The following is a 20,816-nucleotide window of genomic DNA, read 5'->3' as shown; positions in this document are numbered from 1 at the left end:
AGAACATTTGAGCCAATCAATTATCAAGTTAAGATCACAGACTGGTGGTCTCCAAAAGCAATTACGTACAAAACAATCCACTGAAGTGTGGGAAATTTTATTTATATTTATTTTACTATTAAGTGTCTTTAAATGTTAATTTTCTATGTAGTTTTGTATTTTAACATACATGTTATTCATAGGATAGTCATGTATATAATTGAGAGATAAATACATGTACATATATTGGTGGGTGAATGTTCAATTTTTTTCCCCCAATAGGGAGTCATATCAAAAAGTTTGGAGACTGTTGGTCTAGGTCAGTTTTGTCCAATAGAAACATAATGCAAGTCCACATGTAATTTAGAAATTTTTAGTAGCCATATTTAAAATAGTACACAGCCCTTACCTTACATGACATAAAAAAATTAACTTGAAGTATGTCAAAGACCTAAATGTAAACACTAAAATATAAATGCTTAGAAGAAAACACAGGAGTACGTCTTCAACACAGGAGTAAATCTTCCTGACTTTAGATAAAGGATTCTCAGATATGGCACCAAAAGCACAAGCAACAAAAGAAAAATTAGATAAAGTGGACTGCATCATAATTAAAAAGTTTTGTGCTTCAAAAGACACCATTAAAAAAATGAAAAGATAACCCATGAAATGGAAGAGAACATTCCAAAATACCTATCTGATAAGGGACTCGTATCTAGAAAAATAAAGAACTCTTATAACTCAACAGTAAAAACACAATCCAATTATAGCAGTCACAGCAGTGCTATGTGCTATAGAAAATTCTAAATAATTACATAAGTTTATCTTTGCACACCTTGTACTGCCATTTCCTCAGAAAGCATAATGACTGTGTCAAAACACATGTGCATTACGGATTTTCAGACATTTCTCTTGAAAGATTGGTATAAATTTAAGTTCTCATGAACTACAATGAAAAGTTCTCCAAGGACTAGAATTTTTATTTATTTTGTTCTCTAATGTATTCAAAATACCTTGAATAATATTTGGTACAAAGGAAGTAGGTGTTCAGTAATAAACTGTTGAATGACTGAACTTTATAAGACCTCCTGTTTCTTTATGCCCTAGTACATGGCTCAGGTCACGATCTCGTGGTTTGTGGGTTCAAGATCCACATCGGGCTCTGTGCTGACAGCGCCGAGGCTGGAGCCTGCTTCCGATTCTGTCTCCCTCTTTCTCTGCCCTACCCCACTAGTGCTCTCTCTCTCTCTCTCAAAATTAAATATTAAAAAACATTAAAAAATATAAATAAAAAAATAAAAATATGAAGGCCTTTTGTAATGTCAACTGAACCAACCTTATTTTCCATTAATGTCTACTCCACTTACTGTCCCATAAACATGTTTTATATATTCCTTGCACTATACGTCTGTTGGTTCCCCGTCTAGAGACGGCAGACTATTTCACTGCTTGACAGATCCAATTTTTTCTTAAAGGCTCCTTGCAAGTTCTACTTCCTCCATTTCTGATCATGCTAGTCTTCACTGATCTCTATTCCTCTGACTGACATAGTCTAGCGTACAATACAGCTCTAAATTATACATTTTTGGATGTTTCTTAATATTCTTTGACATGTGTTAATCTTTTCTTTCCCAAAAGATGCTACTTACATGAAGACAAGGTCTTATCCCCTGTGGTGTATACTAACGAAAGCAGCACTGAATAAATCCTTCTTAATCAATTTTGCTGTAAATGCATTTTGTTTACATGAACACACTGCAAGAAACCATATTCTTAGGTTGCAGAGCTTCAATATTAAAGTATGACTAGTGCTCAGCAACTGAGCATTAAACTAGTAATAAAAACATACATAAAGTTGATAAGGGAAGGCAAATATTACAGATGCCAGTTCATTTCTTTTTTTCTTTTTTTTTTTTTTTATACTTCAACCTCCTACATCTTTAAATGTGGCATATTGTAGTGAATGATTTAGTGTCACAGGTAGATTCTTTTTTTAAAAATATAATTTATTGTCAAATTGGCTTATAATTTTTTTTAACATTTATTTATTATTGGGAGACAGAGAGGGACAGAGCGTGAGCAGGGGAGGGGCAGAGAGAGAGGAAGACACAGAATCTGAAGCAGGTTCCAGGCTCTGAGCTTTCAGCACAGAGCCCGATGTGGGGATTGAACTTACAAACCGTGAGATCATGATCTGAGTCACTCTTAACTGACTGAGCCACCCAAGTACCCCTCAAATTGGCTTATATACAACACCCAGTACTCATCCCAACAAGTGCCCTCCTCAATGTCCATTGCCCATTTTCCCCTCTTCACACCTGTGCACCGCCCCCCCCCCCCCGCCAGCCATCCACCCTCAGTTTGTTCTCTGTATTTAAGAGTCTTTTGTGGTTTGCCTCCCTCCCCCTCTGTTTGTACTATTTTTTTCCTCCTTCCCTTCCCCAATGGTCTTAAGTTTCTCAAGTTCCACATATGAGTGAAAACATACGATATCTATCCTCTGACTGACTTACTTCACTCAGAATACCTTCCAGTTCCATCTACATTGCTGTAAATGGCATGATTTCATTCTTTCTCATTGTCAAGTACTATTCTATTGTATATATAAACCAAATCTTCTTTACCCATTCATCAGTTGGTGGACATTTAGGCTCTTTCCAAAATTTGGCTATTGTTGAAAGCACTGCTATAATCATTGGGGTACATGTACCCCGATGCATTAGCACTCCTGTATCCTTTGGGTAAATTCCTAGTAGTGGTATTGCTGGGTCGTAGGGTCTCCACATTGTTTTCCAGAGCGGCTGCACCAGTTTGCATTCCCACCAACAGTGCAAGAGGGTTCCCGTTTCTCCACATCCTTGCCAGCATCTGTAGTTTCCTGATTTGTTCATTTTAGCCACTCTGGCTGGTGTGAGGTGGTATCTCAGTGTGGGTTTGATTTGTATTTCTCTGAGGATGAGTGATGTTGAGCATCTTTTCACGTGTCTGTTGGCCATCTGGATGTCTTCTTTGGAAAAGTGTCTATTCATGTCTTCTGCCCATTTCTTCACTGGATTGTTTTTCAGGTGTGGAGTTTGGTAAGTTCTTTATAGATTTTGCATACTAGCCTTTTATCTGATATGTCATTTCCAAATATCTTTTCCCATTCTGTTGGTTGCCTTTTAGTTTTGTTGATTGTTTCCTTTGCAGTGCAGAAGCCTTTAATCTTGATGAGGCCCCAATAGTTCATTTTTGGTTTTAATTCCCTTGCCTTTAGAGATGTGTTGAGCAAGAAATTGCTGTAGCTGAGGTTAAAGAGGTTGTTGCCTGCTTTTTCCTCTAGGTTTTTGATGGTTTCCTGTCTCACATTTAGGTCTTTCATCCATTTCGAGTTTATTTTTGTGTATGGTGTAAGAAAGTGGTCTAGTCTCATTCTTCTGCATGTTGCTGTTCAGTTCTCCAAGCACCATTTGCTAAAGAGACTGTCTTTTTTCCCACTGGATGCTCTTTCTTGTTTTGTCAAAGACTAGTTAGCCATTCATTTGTGGGTCCAATTCTGGGTTCTCTATTCTATTCCATTGGTCTATGTGTCCGTTTTTATGCCAATACCATAATGTGTTGATGATTACACCTTTTAGTAGAGGCTAAAGTCTGGGATTGTGATGCCTCGCGTTTTGGTCTTCTTAATTATTACTTTGGCTATTTGGGGTCTTTTGTGTTTCCATTAAAATTTTAGGATTGTTTGTTCTAGCTTTTTTTTCTTTTCAACGTTTATTTATTTTTGGGACAGAGAGAGACAGAGCATGAACGGGGGAGGGGCAGAGAGAGAGGGAGACACAGAATCGGAAACAGGCTCCAGGCTCTGAGCCATCAGCCCAGAGCCCGACGTGGGGCTCAAACTCACAGACCGCGAGATCGTGACCTGGCTGAAGTCGGACGCTTAACCGACTGCACCACCCAGGCGCCCCTGTTTGTTCTAGCTTTGAGAAGAATGCTGGTACAATTTTAATTGGGATTGCATTGAATGTGTAGATTGCTTTCGGTAGTATTGACATTTTAACAATATTTATTCTTCTAATCCATGAGCATGGAGTGTTTTTCCATTTCTTGTGTCTTCTTCAATTTCCTTCATAACCTTTCTATAATTTTCCGCATACAGATCTTTTACATCTTTGGTTAGGTTTACTCCTAGGTATTTTATGGTTCTTCGTGCAACTGTAAATGGGATCAGTTTCTTTAATTCTCTTTCTGCTGCTTCATTGTTGGTGTATAAAAATGGAACTGACTTCTGTACATTGATTTTGTACCCTGAGATTTTGCAGAATTCATGTATCAGTTCTAGCAGTCTTTTGGCTTTTCCATGTAGAGTATCATATAGTCTGCAAAAAGTGGAAGATTGACTTCTTCTTTGCCAAATTTGATGCCTTTTATTTCATTTTGTCATCTGATTGCTGATGCTAGGACTTCCATCACTATGTTAAACAGCAGTGGTGAGAGTGAACATCCCTGTCGTGTTCCCAATCTCAGCGGGAAAGCTCTCAGTTTTTCCCCATTGAGGATGATACTAGCTGTGGACTTTTCATATATGGCTTTTATGATGTTCAAGTATGTTCCTTCTATCCTGACTTTCTTGAGGGTTTTTAGAAAGTATGCTGTATTTTGTCAAATGCTTTTTCTACATCAATTGACAGGATCATATGGTTCTTATCCTTCCTTTTATTAATGTGATGTATCACACTAATTGATTTGCAAATATTAAACCAGCCCTGCAGTCCAGGAATGAATCCCACTTGATCATGGTGAATAATTCTTTTTATATGCTGTTGAATTTGATTTGCTAGTATCTTGTTGAGAATTTTTGCATTCATGTTCGTCAGGGATATTGGTCTAAAATTCTCCTTTTTAGTGGGGTCTCTGTCTGGTTTGGGAATCAAGGTAATGCTGGCTTCATAGAATGAGTCTGGAAGTTTTCCTTCTGTTCCTATTTTTGGGAACAGCTTGAGAAGGATAGGTATTAACTCTGCTTTCAATGTCTGGTAGAATTCCCCAGGGAAGCCATCTGGTCGAGGACTCTTATTTGTTGGGGAGATTTTTGATAACTGATTCAATTTTTTCACTAGTTTTGGGTGTCACAGGTAGATTCTGTGTAGAAACCCGGGGTGTTAGAAGTGGGAAGAAAGAAATTCACTTTAACTATAATTCAAAGCAAGACAAATGAAGAATTTCTCCTCTATGTGGCTGAGTTTATATCTCCTTAAGCACAATGCACATAGAATGCAAACAAGTCCTTCCCAAGTTCTTTATGAAAAGTAACTATGGATACAGTCGGGAAAAATGACTCCTGCTAAAGGCTAGTTATTTATTTATTTTGTACAGAATGTACTAAACTCAAGAAAGCTTTGCTTTTACAGGCTATCTGTTGAGACACTAAAGTAGGTACAACTTAACAATACTTCTTTGTAATTATATTAACTGCCATGTGACTGTGAATTCTACCTGTACCAAGATTAAGTTCAACATCAACTAAAAATGAATGCTACAAGACTATAGTTTTGCATTTAAGTATTAAATGAAATGGGGCGCCTGGGTGGCTCAGTCGGTTAAGTGACCGACTTCGGCTCAGGTCATGATCTCGTGGTTTGTGAGTTTGAGCTCTGCGTTGGGGTCTGTGCTGACAGCTCGGAGCCTGGAGCCTGCTTCAGATTCTGTGTCTCCTTCTCTATCTCTGTCTCTCCCCCGCTCACACTCTGTCTCTGTCTCTCTAACAAATAAGTAAACATTTAAAAAAATTAAAAAGAAATAAATATTAAACGAAAATTTCACCTGTTACTGGTAAAATTATTCCCGCCAGGGAATAATCCCACCAAGGTCATCTTTCAGCTCCCTCATCACTTCTTGACTCCAAATAAAACTTATTCTCTTAGATCTGTCAATGGAAGTAGCACTTCCGATTATTACGTAATTTCATAGTAGTAGAGCCCAGATGATACGGACAAGGTAGATCTTCATCTGTGTATGAGATGTCAAAGCACAATGGAGGATTGATGTTCTGCCTCAATTCCTTCAATCTTGGCATGGTTTTCTTAGTATCACCAAAACTCTAAATAAATATCTGTATTTATTTAGTTACTTGCTAATTAGTTACTTGCCTGAAATAGCATTTGGCTCCTTGATCTTTTTCAATTTTAGGAGGTCAGAGATTTATCTCTATTAGTATGACATAAAAAAAAAAAAAAAAAAAAAAAGGTTCCAAAAAAGGGGCATACGTACCAGAATGACTCTAGCTTCAGAACTCTTCACGTTGGCACCTATACTGCCTGCTCTACTGGTAATTACTGAAAACCAAATAATGGTCTCAAGCTGATTATCTATAGTCATATGACACTTTCTCTAGGTTCTTCTATAGGTTTAAACTCTCAAGTTGATCACGAATAGAATGGCTGTAACTTTTTAAAGGACTATTCCAAAAACAAACCCAAATAAGAACAACTTTCCCCAAGGACAAAAATGACAACTCACATACGTGAGAAGAAAGAGAGAAAAATTTTCATTTTACACAAAAGTCTGCTAGAGGAAAAAAAAAGTTTTCTCAGCTTTAATATTTTCCTTTATTATAAAGTTCAGCGTACTGTGAAAATTTCAACTTAACACTCTTTATAAAACTAGACAGAAACTAAAACAAAAGGTCTGGAGTATGCAGTAAATCTTGCAGTTTGAAAGGTTTAAAAACCTTCAGAAAAGGCTCTTCATTCAGATCTGCCAAAGCAAACAGAGAAGCGCACACTAAGACCACGCTAGTGCCTGGCAGTTCCCCAATTAAGATGCAGGTTAAAGAGCATAACCAAAACATGTAACCAGAAAATCTTGTTTGCTATTTTCAAAACAATCATGACCGAAACAAAAACATTACTTCAGATTTTCAAGTTTAGTCACGTCAAGAAGAGCCCATTTCATTTTAATCTACTTAATTGTATAAGCCCTTTTAACTTACTGCAACTTTGTCCCAGAAAGAGTTTAATGTGATATTTAGTTATCGTTCATATCTCCACTGAAACGTCAACCTGTGAGTAAGCTTATTTGATAATTACAATGTGCTTAAAAGACAGTTTTTGGGAGTTATTTTTCAAACTACAAAAGCTAATTTTGCTACTTTTTTTATAGGAAACTGGCATTATAGTATATGTCTTAAGATTGATTGACAGATATCAAAAAAATCTCAAAACTGGTTTCATGTCCAGGGGAGTGTCTCGACTAATTATTTTAAAAAGTCTCATTACAATTCTCAAACAAAATGATTTTAAATAAAACCTTAAATTGTACCTAAAGCTTTTGGAACACTAGCTTTTCCTCTAAAATCAACTATGTAATTTACTCTAAGAAACATTAACTGGCATAACCAGTTAACATTTCCTAAATAACCCACTATGTGCCAGGGACTGTGTGGTGAAATTTGCATCCATTTTCTCACTTTAATTTCATAATATACCTTGAGTAGCAACAGGTAACCAATGAAAATTTTCAGTGACTATTGAATTTATTAACAACATGAAACTCAAAGCAGAAGGCCTAACAATTAAAGGTTTGGATAACTATTAAAAATTATCTTTTTGAAGACTATTCAGTGATACAAGAAACGTTCAAGATGGAGTTGTAAGAAAAAATATTAAACTTCCCATGTTTAATACCCTAAATATGAAAGAAGACATATGTATATCTATTATACATTTTTGAATGGTTACCTTTGGATGGTAGGATTACTAACAATCTTCTAAAATAAACATAATATTTTTATAATCAGAAATCTGTTCCAATTAAGTGTTAACCTAAAGTACCTAAACCTGGCTGTTGAATGTATGAGATTTCACATTGAACTTAGTATGAATGGTATAGTGTATAGTAGTTGAAAAGTAAGTTCCTTTGAAATTTTCATGTATCTTGGCGTAGACTAATGTATAATGAAAACTTTATTATGCGAACATTTCATTTGCCGTTCTGATTGAGTTGTTTTATAATGCACCTTCAGTTTCTATTGCTTTAATTTTAAATGTGAAGAATTAAATATAGACTCTCTCAAAGGTTACATTGCTTTCATCTTAAATCAGTTAAACAGAGAATGAAGCCATTGACTTCTTTACAAATAGCTACTGAAAGTGAAATACAGACTTTGCAAACTTTGGATATGTGTCAGACCCTAAAAGAGGGATCCTCTTTGCCACTGCTCAATTTTATGCATATAGTAGGTACTCAATAAAAGATGTTGAAGGAATACATAAACGTCCTCTCTGGATATCTAGACTTACTTTCCCTTCACTCAGTTTAGATGACCTGAGAAGCACTTCCTCAAAATAACCCTCTGGTTCACCATGAGACGAATGCCTGGCACCAGCTGGTAGGAGATATTAATAGTATGCCCATTAGGCACTTGTTCAAGGCACACAGATAGCTCAGTGATAAAATCTTCAGAAATATTTGGATAGTTAAAATTATTCAGAATATGAATCAGTTGTGGTTCTTTGAATCTCCACTCTAATTATTAAGGAATCAACATCTGTTTTTGGAAATTCTTTAAAAAAAAGTAAGGTAACAGCAATAATTGCTTTCAATTTTAGAGGAACTCAGCATTTAGGGCTAAAGAAAAAAGCTTACAACAGCAAAATTCTTTTTTCCTTATGACAAAGATTCTTTTGAAGGATTCATATGCTAAAAAAGAAGAGAATAGACTTTTTCCTTCAAATTTCAATTTTTAGTATTTACCAAGCATTTACCACTGACCAAGAAGTCTCTTCCCCACAAAAGTGTATTTCTATTCCCCCCTAGGCAATATAATGCTCAAAAACAGTTATATGGGGAAAATTACAAAATAGCCTAGGTCATCCTTAATGACTCATGAGGGACTGAGCAGAGAAGGGGAATGGGATGGGACTACAGCTCATTTTTCAAATAATACATAATTTAGAAATACTTGCACCTTCACCAGACAGAATTAACCATTCCAACTATAAAATAATACTTGACAGTCATCTATCCTTGGTCTAAAATTCTTCCAGATATTTAGTTTAACCAGTAAGAGACATACATTCAAAGCACCCATTTGTTTTGTTATATAATGGCCTATATCTTACATCATAGCGTTAAAGACATTTTATTCTCTTAGCCATCACTTCAAAGTTTCTACAAAACTATTAGAGTTCAGAAGAATTGTTTTTCTTACATAGTGTGTAAGGTCTCTAAACACTTAAATCAACTCAAATAAAAATAAAAGATAAACAAGCAGTTGGGGTGCCTGGGTGGCTCAGTTGGTTAAGTGTCTGACTTTGGCTCAGGTCATGATCTCATGGTTTGTGGGTTTGAGCCCTGTTTTGGGCTTTTTGCTGTCAGCCCACTTCTGATCCTCTGTCCCTCTCTCTCTCTCTCTCTCTCTCTGTACCCCTCCCCTGCGTGTGTGCATTCTCTTTCTCTTTCAAAAATAAATAAAAACATTGAAAAAAAAAGATAAACAAGCAGATTTGAATCCTCAAATACTCAGATGAACAGACAATTTTACTAGGTATCTTATACCATGCTAGGTAGAGACAGAGAATAAACAAAAGTAAGATATCATTGCTGACCTTCAGGAACCTTCCATTTGGCTGGGGAAATGATGTGGGAAACAAGAGCTAATGAGATAAGAGAAACGCTCTATTATGTGGTATGGAGCAAATAGATGTTTATAGGCATAGAGATAGACTACCCTGATTTTAGGTAGAGAGGCAAGGAAGGTTGGAGAGGTGGGGCCCCGTGGAAGGGCCTGGAAGTCTGGCAGTAGTATTTAGATGTGATACGGTAGCATATGGGACAGTCAGATGTTTTTGCATAGGAGGATGAGTTAAAGTGAGAGAAAGAAGTTAGATAAAAAAAAATTTAGCTAGGTCAACTGGAAAACGGATTAATATAGGTACAATTTTTCTCTTAGTGCACTTAAATTTTTTTTTTTTTAACATTTATTTATTTTTGAGAGACAGAGATAGAGCGTGAGCAGGGGAGGGGCAGAGAGAGAGGGAGACACAGATCTGAAGCAGGCTCCAGGCTCTTAGCTGTCAGCACAGAGCCTGATGCGAGGCTCGAATTCACGGACTGTGAGATCATGACCTGAGCCAAAGTCGGACACTTAACCGACTGAGCCACCCAGGTGCCCCATAGTATACTTTAAACAGAATCTCACAAAATCACTAGTGGATCTCCCCCAAATTTTCTTGGTCTTCACAAAGTCTTTTATACTTTCTTTCTTTCTTTTTTAATCTACATCCAAGTTAGCATATAGTGCTATGAATATTTCAGGAGTAGATTCCAGTGATTCATCCCCTATATAACACCCAGTGCTCATCCCAACAAGTGTCCTCCCTAATGCCCCTACTTTTAATCATAATATAATGTGCTATCTCATCTCTCTCTCTGCGTCCCTCTTTCTCTTTCTCAAGTATGTGTCAAGGAATGCACACAGGTGAATAAAAAACAAGAGAAAAAGGAAGCCTATTTAATTTTAATCTGAAAACTGTTGGTACAAACGCATTTGTAGCACACTTGAAATTAATGTGAAAATAAAATCACAATGGTGTCATTATCACTGAATCTAATTCTAGGAAAATACTAATGTACACTTCTAGTTTATTGATCATTAAACTCACTTAAAAATACATGAAATGCAGGATTATAACTTACTGTGCTTTATTTTGTGAGCAATTTAATATTTATGCATACTAAGAATAAAGTAACTTTACTTTGCACATTATCAAAAAGCATAATGTAATTACATTTAGCTTGAGTAGATAAGTAAAACAAATATATATTGATTTTACCTTTGCTTTAGTCGTCTTTTGGCTGTTGTGGGAACATTAGCACCATAGCCATAGGAAAAAAGAACCCTTTCAGCTTCATCTTCATTTTCAACTGAAAAATATTAAAGTGTATGATGTAAAATAAGTGGGTTTTTTTCTTAAAAAGCACAGCAAAAGTGAAAATAAAAGAGGTCATACCAATGAATCAGGGAGCATAAGAACATTAAAAAGGGCTAATGCACAATCTCAAACAGTCCATTTGTAAGTAGAAGCATATTTCTTAAAGTATATGGTTGCTTAAATTTGTTCCATTTATTTTTAAAAGGTGTAATGGCTTGCATCATAGGACATGTTAAATTTTCTTGTTACAAAGCATAATAATTTAAGGGGCGCCTGGGTGGCTTAGTCGGTTAAGCCTCTAACTCTTGGTTTTGGCTCAGGTCACGATCTCATGGTTTGTGAGTTTGAGCCCTGCATAGGCCTCTGTGTTAATGGTGCAGAGCCTGCTTGGGATTCTCTCCCCTCTCTCTCTGTCCCTACCCTGCTTGCTCTCTTGCTTAAAACTAAATAAACTTAAAATTTTTTTTTTTTTAAATAAAGCATAATAATACAGATGCTGTGATATTCTGAATGATTCTAGGATTTTTGCATGGAAAGTATGTTTTGTAATTATAAATAAGTAACAATAACATCAATTTCATTATTTCTCTTCTTGATAAAAGACATGACTATTTTTTAAAATATTTATTTATATTTGAGAGAGAGAGACAGACAGACAGAGCATAAGTGGGGGACAGGCAGAGAGAGACAGGGAGACACAGAATGTGAAGCAGGCTCCAGGCCCTGAGCTGTCAGCACAGAGCCCGACACAGGGCTCAAACCTATGAACCATGCAAGATCATGACATGAGTTGAAGTCAGATGCTTAACCGACTGAGTCACCCAAGAGCCCTAAGAAATGACTACTTTTAATTAGGAAAGATGTTCAGTATTTTATCAAACAAGTTAATTTTTTTTTTTTTTTTTTTTAAATTTTTTTTTTTTTTTTTGTTAACATTTATTTATTTTTGAGACAGAGAGAGACAGAGCATGAATGGGGGGAGGACCAGAGAGAGAGGGAGACACAGAATCTGAAGCAGGCTCCAGGCTCTGAGCTGTCAGCACAGAGCCTGATGCGGGGCTCGAACTCACGGACCGTGAGATCGTGACCTGAGCGAAGTCGGACGCTCAACCGACTGAGCCACCCAGGCGCCCCCAAACAAGTTAATTTTAACTTGTAATAATGAAATTGTGTATTTAAGTAGGCTACTCTGAGAAGAAAATGTGCAGTCCTGAGAATGTGTTGATAGCCTTTTTTTTATTACAAAAAAATACAGCAAAACCATTTACTTTTAAATTCTGCCATTGTCACATCACTCTTTTTCAGAAGGAATTTTAACTGACAGGTTAACATTATGGTTAAAAAGTTTAAATGCAATGGCAATTTTACTGTAAATTGGGATTAAAAAATAAAGTTCATAAAAACTAAAGGTTTACTAGCTCATATAAAAGCAGTCAATGACATTTAACAATTTTTATAACATTTTTTAACAATCATATTTTAACATTAAAAAGAGAAACCTCTCAGAAATGTTTCAGACTTAAAACAAAGCTACATATTTTACAAGCTATTTGGAGGCCCATCACTGTAATATGCATATATTTGTTGACTGATCCTTTTACAGTATAGTAAGAATTTTAATAAGATTTTTCTTGTTGTCCTTCAATTTTATCCCTAGTTTTCACGGTGAACCAGGGTCAGTTTTCAGAAATACAGTTATTAGTTGTCAGGTAAATGTAGAAGCAAGAGATGATATTGGTCATTGCCAATAGTGTTACCAGCTATCATAGGTCCAAGATGAGTTCTCCAATTCAGCTCTATCAGAATGGCAAAACAGCTCTATTAGTGCTGTTATTTAGACACCTACCTGACTCTTGTCTCAAAATTCAGAAGGAAGAGGGTAAATTCAGTTAATATCTCAAAAACCCATCAGTTAGAAATTGATGGACATCTGAAATTTGAGTTTAATACCTAATGGATTAGTAACTCATAGGATAACTATTCTATTGGTGATTTAATTATAGAAACAATGGTAGATGGTACTAAGGAGATATGAATGTGTCTTAGAAGTACAGAGCACCGAACATCTATATCTGAGTACCACCATTTTTCTCAAGCTAGAAGCATCAGGAGGCTGTGGGGAGACAAACGTTCATAGAAAAGGCACAGGAGGGCCTGTGCATGTGTAAAGGCACAGAGCTGTGACACTTTAGTAATTATGAGGTAAGTGGTTGGAGTTCACTTAGAGAACAACGGTAGTAGAAAGATAGGCTTAGTTCCAATTGTGAATGGAATGAAATTTTATTTGCTAGGCTAAGGAGTTTGGATTTTTATTCCACAGTCAACAAGAAACTAACAGAGATTAATTCAGAAAGGTAACATGACCAAAAGATCTTTGTTGTTGATGCTGATATTATAGAAAAAATTTCTAACAATGGGGAAAAGGATGGCAGAGAACTCCTCACAAGTTATAGTAATAATCCAGTTGAAGAACAGTCCAGAAAAGCAAGAGAGGATGAATAAAAAAAGTTAGATGCTAGACAACTGAATAGGTGTGGAGGTGAGAGGAGGCACTAGAGAGAATGAGGGAGACATGGAGGTTGACAAAAGCTGGATGGTAATTAGACTTTAACCTTACTAACAGATCAAGAATACAAGAAAATTAATAAGTTTTACAGAGAGAAGAAAAAATAAATGTGAGAAATGTTAAATTAAAAAAAAATTTTTTTTAATGTTTATTTATTTTTGAGACAGAGAGAGACAGAGTATGAACGGGGGAGGGTCAGAGAGAGAGGGAGACACAGAATCCGAAACAGGCTCCAGGCTCTGAGCTGTCAGCACAGAGCCTGACGCGGGGCTCGAACTCACGGACCGTGAGATCATGACCTGAGCTGAAGTCGGACGCTCAACTGACTGAGCCACCCAGGTGCCCCGAGAAATGTTAAATTTTTAATGACTCTAGGAACTCTTTACAGATCTACGGAACATTAGCCTACAGACAGTAAATGAAATTGTGGAAAGGGCTAGGATTATTCAGAGAGTAGGTAAGTTAAGTAAAAATTGAAGAGGATAATGGGAAAACCCTTGTGAAGTATTCGGTAGAGTTAGCTAGAAGAAGAGACAATAAAAGCAATGGAGAAGAAACAATCAAAGACAGGTGATTCGAGAAGCAAGGGAAGAGTCTTGAGAAATGTGACAAATGCCTAGCAGAGGTTACAAGTAAGATGAAATGGACAGCAGGTTCTAGAATCTGACAACTAGAAATCTGGTTTTCTTTTTATATTTGAATATATTTAGTTTCTAGTCAATACTATTTTTAACAAATGGATGAGTCTTTGAAAACTAAACTCCTCAAAAATCCAAATAATATACTTAATTATAAAAGGCAATTCAAGTGTGAATAGGTTATGTCATTTTACATGGTGACATCTTAACAAATGAAGTCTAACCCTCTTCATATCAGGTGAAATTTTCTGTATTAGATGGTGACCCTTTGAAAATCATACCCACTGTAGTACTAAAAAAGAATGTTTTGTACTATATCTTTGAAGTTTTCATTAACAAGTATTCTTTAAATAAGGATAGGAACATTTTAATTTCTGGGGCATCAGGGTGGCGCAGTCAGTTAAGTGTCTGACTCCTGATTTCGACTCAGATCATGAACTCCCAGTTTGTGAGTTCAAGCCTTGGGACACGCTCTGCACTGTCAGCATGGATTCTCTCTGCTCCTCTTCCCATGACAGAGCACATACGTTCTCTAAGTAAATAAACAAACTTAAAAAAGAAACAAGGAGTATTCTAATTCTAATTTCCATTGTGAACATATAGACATGAACTTACTTTCTTGATCTTCCAAGTATAAGTAAATATATTTTATTCTAAGATGATTTGAAGATGGTTTATACGATAGCATAGAAAAAATTTATTTTTGTATTAAAAAATTTTTTTAATGTTTATTTATTATTGAGAAGGTAGGGGGTAGGGTTAGAGAGAGGGAGACAAAGAATTCAAAGCAGGCTCAGGCTCTGAGCTGTCAGCACAGAACCCAATGTGGGGCTCGAACTCACAAACCATGAGATCATGACCTGAGTCAAAGTGAGATGCTTAACTGACTGAGTCACCCAGGTGCCTCTATTTTTGTATTTTTTCTAAAGATTTTACTAAGAAAATATTTGCACATGTGGAAGAGATGAAAGATGTCTATAGCATTCACCCATATACTCAACATCTGGATTCTAAATTAAATGTTGCATTGTATGTAGTTTATCACATATCTGTCCATCACTGTATACACCCATGAATCTATCTTACTTTTTTGATATTTTTTAAAAAAAAATTTTAATGTTTATTTATTTTTCTGAGAGAGGGAGTGGGTGGCGGGGGGAGGGAGGGGGACAGAGGATCTGAAGAGGGCTTTGTGCTGACAGCAGTGAGCCTGACATGGGGCTCAAACTCATGAACCTGAGGTGAAGTCAGCTGCTTAACTAAGCCACCCAGGTGCCTCTGATATATTTCCAAATAAGCTGCAGATATCTGCCCCTCATCTCAACAATTCAACACGTATATTATCAACTACAGTTCAATATTTATAGTTTTTTTTAAAAAAAATTAAATTTACATATGGTAAAAAAAATTAAATTTACATATGGTGAAAAAAATTAAATTTACATATGGTAAGAGGTACAAATCTTAATTCTACCATTCAATGAGTTCTGAGAAATATACACACATGTGTAACACAAGCCCTATTAAGATACAGAACATTCCAACAACCTGGAAAGTTCCCTAATATCTTTCTTCCCAGTTAATTTTTGGTGACAACCATCCTTAGAGGCAAACATTGTTCTACTTTTTTTCCCCACTATAGTTTTCCCTCTTCTAGAATTTTATATAAATTTAGTCATCAAAGGTTTCTTAGACTAAACATAAAGTTTTTCAGAATCATCCATGTTGTTGAGGAATCAGTAGTTTGTTTTTATTGCGGAGTAGTATTCTACAGTATAAAATGTGTGATGGTTTGTTTAGCCATTTTCCTGTGATAGTTGCTAGGCCTGTTGCCAGTTTTTAATGATTATGAATATAGCTCCTGTGAATATCCTAGTATAAGTCCTTTTGTGTGCATATGCTGTCTTTTCTCTAGGGCAAAATACATCAACATAGAATTGCTGGATTACTGGATAGGTTGTTTGGTTTTATAACAAATTGCAGTTGTTCTATATTCTCACTAACATTGCTATAGCCAGTCTTCTAATTTCAGTCATTCCAGTAAGTGTGTACTGTTATTATTAAAAGTGGGCCTTTTATTTATTTATTTATTTAATTTTTTTTTTTTTTAATTTTTTCAACGTTTATTTATTTTTGGGACAGAGAGAGACAGAGCATGAACAGGGGAGGGGAAGAGACAGAGAGGGAGACACAGAATCGGAAACAGGCTCCAGGCTCTGAGCCATCAGCCCAGAGCCCGACGCGGGGCACGAACCCACGGACCGCGAGATCGTGACCTGGCTGAAGTCGGACGCTCAACCAACTGCGCCACCCAGGCGCCCCTAAAAGTGGGCCTTTTAAAAGGCCCCTTAATTTCCATATAAATGGAATATAAAAATATTTTAAATGGCATTACAATGTTTAATGTAAGTTATAAAAATAGAAATCCTGCCTTGTACTATCTCTTAACAGGAAGGCATTTAATATTTCATCATTAGGTATGATATTAGCTGTAGATTTTTTGTAGATATCCTTTATCAGACTGAGGAAGTTCTGCTCTACTCCTGATTTGTTTAGACAGAGGGACATATGCAAAGTTATGAAGATAGGAGTATATGGAAACTTCAAATAATATGCAATGACAGGAAATGGAAAGGCATAAACTATAAAGAGAGTGTATAAATAAAGTCATGCTAAGGAATATGACTTTATGCTGTCTAAAGATGATGACACAGAGGTATTAAAGCAGGTGTATGCTACAATCAAATCTATTTTCTAAAGATTACTCTGACTCCAGCAAAGAAACTGAGGACAAATTTGAAAACTGTTGCAGTTATCAGATACTGACCCTAAAAGTGGAAAAAAGATAATGATAGGAATGAAATGTTTTCCTTTTTTATTTTTAAATTAAAAAAAAAGTTTATTTATTTTTGAGAAAGAGAGACAGAGTGTGAGTGGCGGAGGGGCATAGGGAGAGGGAGACACAGATTCTGAAACAGGCTCCGGGCTCTGAGCTGTCAGCACAGAGCTTGACGCAGGGCTCGAACCCATGAAAGGTGATTTCATGAATTGAGTCGAAGTCGGATGCCCAACCAACTGAGCCACCCAGGCGCCCCGAAGTAAGTTTTCCTTCAATTGGCCTACAAATATAACAAACATAGCCTTTACAAGAAAATGTGCCCGAAACAGATTCAAATTCAACCTCAGCTTCAATTGAAGTTTAAGTCCACTTTTATAAGAATGCCCCTGACATTTCTGACTTTTGAACAAAAATAATGTGCTGTAGCAAATACCTCAGTCAGTAGTGAAAGGTTAATTTAAAATATTCCCTTACACTGGCTGGCTTAGTCAGTAGAGCATGCAACTCTTGATCTCGGGGTCACGACCTCAATCGAGCCCCATGTTGGGCATGGAAGCCTACTTAAAAAAATAAAAATAAAAAATAAAATAAAATATTTCCTTTAAGTCCAGGATAACAAAGGAAGCTAGCATAACAAGAGGAAACAAATATAAATTAAAGGTCAAGGATTACAACACAGTACATTCAATAAATTTCTATTTTTCAAGACTTAAAGTGTCAGTCATCTCCCCTCTTAGGTATTGTACTCCTCACCTTAAAGGTAGAATTAACTTATGACCGCTCCTGTATTTCCACTGCAAAATGACTACTTCTTGCTAACAGCACATATCTCACCACTTTAATTATCTTTAATATGCTTATTTCTTCCAGGGGTCTAGACTAGCAAGAATTATCACATGAACTCCATGGACCCATATCCTGGCACATGTAAACATTTAATTGTTCAATGAGGGAACTAAATAAATGAAAAGATAAAATCTACTGTAGTTAACCTATTTAAAAAAAATGGTTTTTTAATGTTTATTTATTTTTTAGAGAGAGGGAGAGAGAGAGAGAGAGAGAGAACGCCAGAACACGAGACACAGAATCTGAAGCAGGATCCAGGCTCTGAGCTGTCAGCACAGAGTCCGACATGGGGCTCAACCCAGGAACTGCAAGATCATGACCTAAGCCGAAGTCAGACACTGACTGAGCCACCCATATAGTCAACCTATTTTTTAAATGCCAACTACTGAAATTGAGATCAACTAATTATTAAAATATAAAATACATATTTTTCAAAAGTTACCAATTGGATTTTAAAGAAATATATTAGTGTTTTTAGAAACAATACCAGGTTCCTTGTGCTGCCAGAAAAAAAGCTGTGTGTGTGAGGTGGTGGGCGACTTACTTTCTGCAGTTTGCATTATTATTTCATCAAGCTCTTTTTCCAATCTCTCATAAATGTCGAGCCTTGCCTGATACTCAGAGTTCCGTGCTTGAAGTTCAGTAATGCGTTTTTCAGAAGAGCCTTGGAGACTATAAAATTCTTTAGTTAAAACCTAATAGTGGAAGAAAAAAATTGCAAAGGCAGAATTAAAAAGATTAACAGTTAAGACAAAAATGTTGACACAAAAATGCCTTTCGAATTTTTTCCTTTAGTGATTTAAATATGAGGAGAAAGTAGCTCAACTGAGATAACTGAGGAAGCTCCATTTATTTCTAAGGTACATAACTCAGTTGTTTGTAACTGAAAATTACGAACCACTTTACTGCATGAACTGAATAAACAACAAATTTAAAACTTAGAAATAGTTACAGGAATAAGAATAGCATTTGCTTGTTAGAACTAAAAAAATGCAACAGATGCTATTCTTACCTGGAGGTCATTTATTTGGCAACTGCAGCAACGGGCAAAAGGCTTGCAGCTTAGAAAACTGGGTGTGAAAACGATACACTCACCCTTCAGTTTTCCATCAGAGCTTACTTCATCTATGCTTACCAAGGTTGTAACAAGATTTCTGGCTTCTTGAACAGTCATAAATTCAAAGCAACAAACCAAGATGAGACATATGAAGTGCCACCTGGGGCAGTATCAGAAAATGCCTTTATATAGAAAGGAAGGACTTAAACAATTATTAAAAAAGATTTAAAAAGGCATGGAAATTGGAGTTATTTTGTGTAAGAACAAAAAAATTCTACATTCTTTAATGGTGATTTGTTGAAAGAATCACTATGTTGATAACGAATTCACTTAAAAAGAGACATTTCTAATGACAAAGGAAATGTTTTAATGCTTAAATTCCAATTATTTAGAAAGTTTACTAACTAGCAAAGATTAAATTATGGAGTGGTATTACACTTGCTTTCCAATACAGCATAAGTAATGTAGTATTTCCTTAAAAGCAACAGAAAATTATAGTTAAGAATATGGGTTGTAGCCAGAAAGATTTGGGTTTCAATGCTGGCTTTGACACTTTACTAGTTTCAGATCTTAGGCAATTAATTATTCTTTCTAGGGCTCCCTCAAAACATTGTTGGAAGGATTAGATAAGATAATAAATTCACAGTGCTTAGCAGAATGCCTAGAACACAGTGTTTGAAAAATATCATTACTGCTATAAGAATTATGAGAACTTTGTATTAAATGGTGCATAGAAATAAAGATCCGCTGGCCTAATTACTCTGAATTATCTATAATTAAACAGTTTTTAACACAACCTATTTCCTTTAATGACACAAAGTTCATCTCAACAAATGTACATGATTGTGTGCTTTCTTTGATGTGGAAAAAGGAGAAGATAAAGATTTAGTTACAGTTTTAACAAGCAGAAGTTACAATTTAATTTTCCTTAATCTATTCTATCTTATTTTCCTTCAATTATTTTCATCAAAATTTCCCACTCAAATAACTTAAACATTATCTCCCACCCTCCAAACTTATTCCTTTGGGGGATAAAGAAAGAATAACATGGGAATAATGATGATAATTACAGGATGATTTTTAGTGTCCCTGATTGGATCAACAGAAGAAAATTCATCTTTTAGTATTATTTCTTCTTCATTCTTGTCAGTTGGAAATATGTTTTCTAGAGACTTATTAATTCGTTATAACTAAATTATTAGACAGTGAAATAATCTGGAGCTTTCATAGAATTTATTATACTGAGATGTAATTCATTAAGACTTTGGTGGCTGATGACACTAATTCCACAGTCAAAAGAGAGTATCGGTAATGACGTTGTTAAATGACTATTCTCACAGCACAGCTGATACTATTTGTTTGTATTCCAACTCCTTCAACAAAAACCACAGAAGGCAAAACTGCAGAAATGGATATTGCAGGAGATAATCAAAATGTGGAAGATGGGATATTTCGTAAAGTATTATTTTAAGATTTAGAAAATACTATTAAATTGAGAGATGTAATTTAAAATTCTCTCTTCATAACAGAGGAGAGATCCCCAGAAATACCCAACACCTCTGGACTCCATGGTGGAGAATTCTCTTTTACTATGGATTTGCCTGAGTGGCTTCTATAAATAAACTTATTATTGTTTCTGAAAAGCCAAAAAAAAAAAAAAAAAAAAAAAAAAAAAAAAAGCTTGATTACTGGACCTATGGAAGGCTATTATATTAAAGATTCTTTAGGAAAAACCAATATATGAACATTTGAGTTTGACCACGAATGCACAAAACAGATCAGCTGCTCTTAGAAATCCATTATATACTAAGCTTTCACAGTGGCTATTTCTTTACTTTAAATAATCGAATAATACAGAATTATATAAAATTATATGTAAAATTAATGATAATACAAAACTGTAGGTCAATGACTGCTTTAAAAAGACATAAAAGGGGCACCTGGGTGGCTCAGTCGGTTAAGCGTCCGACTTCGGCTC

At 35.7% G+C, this 20,816-nt stretch overlaps 1 protein-coding gene across 8 annotated transcripts in view; it reads right to left on the bottom strand.

The window, feature by feature from the left end:
- The window catches only part of PIBF1 (progesterone immunomodulatory binding factor 1), a 207,355-nt gene that overhangs the window by 70,287 nt on the left and 116,252 nt on the right, over nucleotides 1–20,816 (bottom strand). For all 8 annotated transcript variants that reach the window (XM_045054215.1, XM_045054221.1, XM_045054219.1 and 5 more), the window contains exons 12-13: nucleotides 18,326–18,476; nucleotides 10,794–10,884 (exon numbers count right to left, since the gene is read on the bottom strand). In XM_045054215.1, the coding sequence (XP_044910150.1) occupies nucleotides 10,794–10,884; nucleotides 18,326–18,476 (242 nt within the window). The remainder of the gene's footprint in view (nucleotides 1–10,793; nucleotides 10,885–18,325; nucleotides 18,477–20,816) is intronic.

Source organism: Felis catus, chromosome A1 (genome assembly GCF_018350175.1).
Source record: "Felis catus isolate Fca126 chromosome A1, F.catus_Fca126_mat1.0, whole genome shotgun sequence".
Classification (NCBI taxonomy): domain Eukaryota; kingdom Metazoa; phylum Chordata; class Mammalia; order Carnivora; family Felidae; genus Felis; species Felis catus.
Note: the sequence above shows the minus strand (reverse complement) of the source record. Positions and strands in the feature narration are given on the sequence as shown.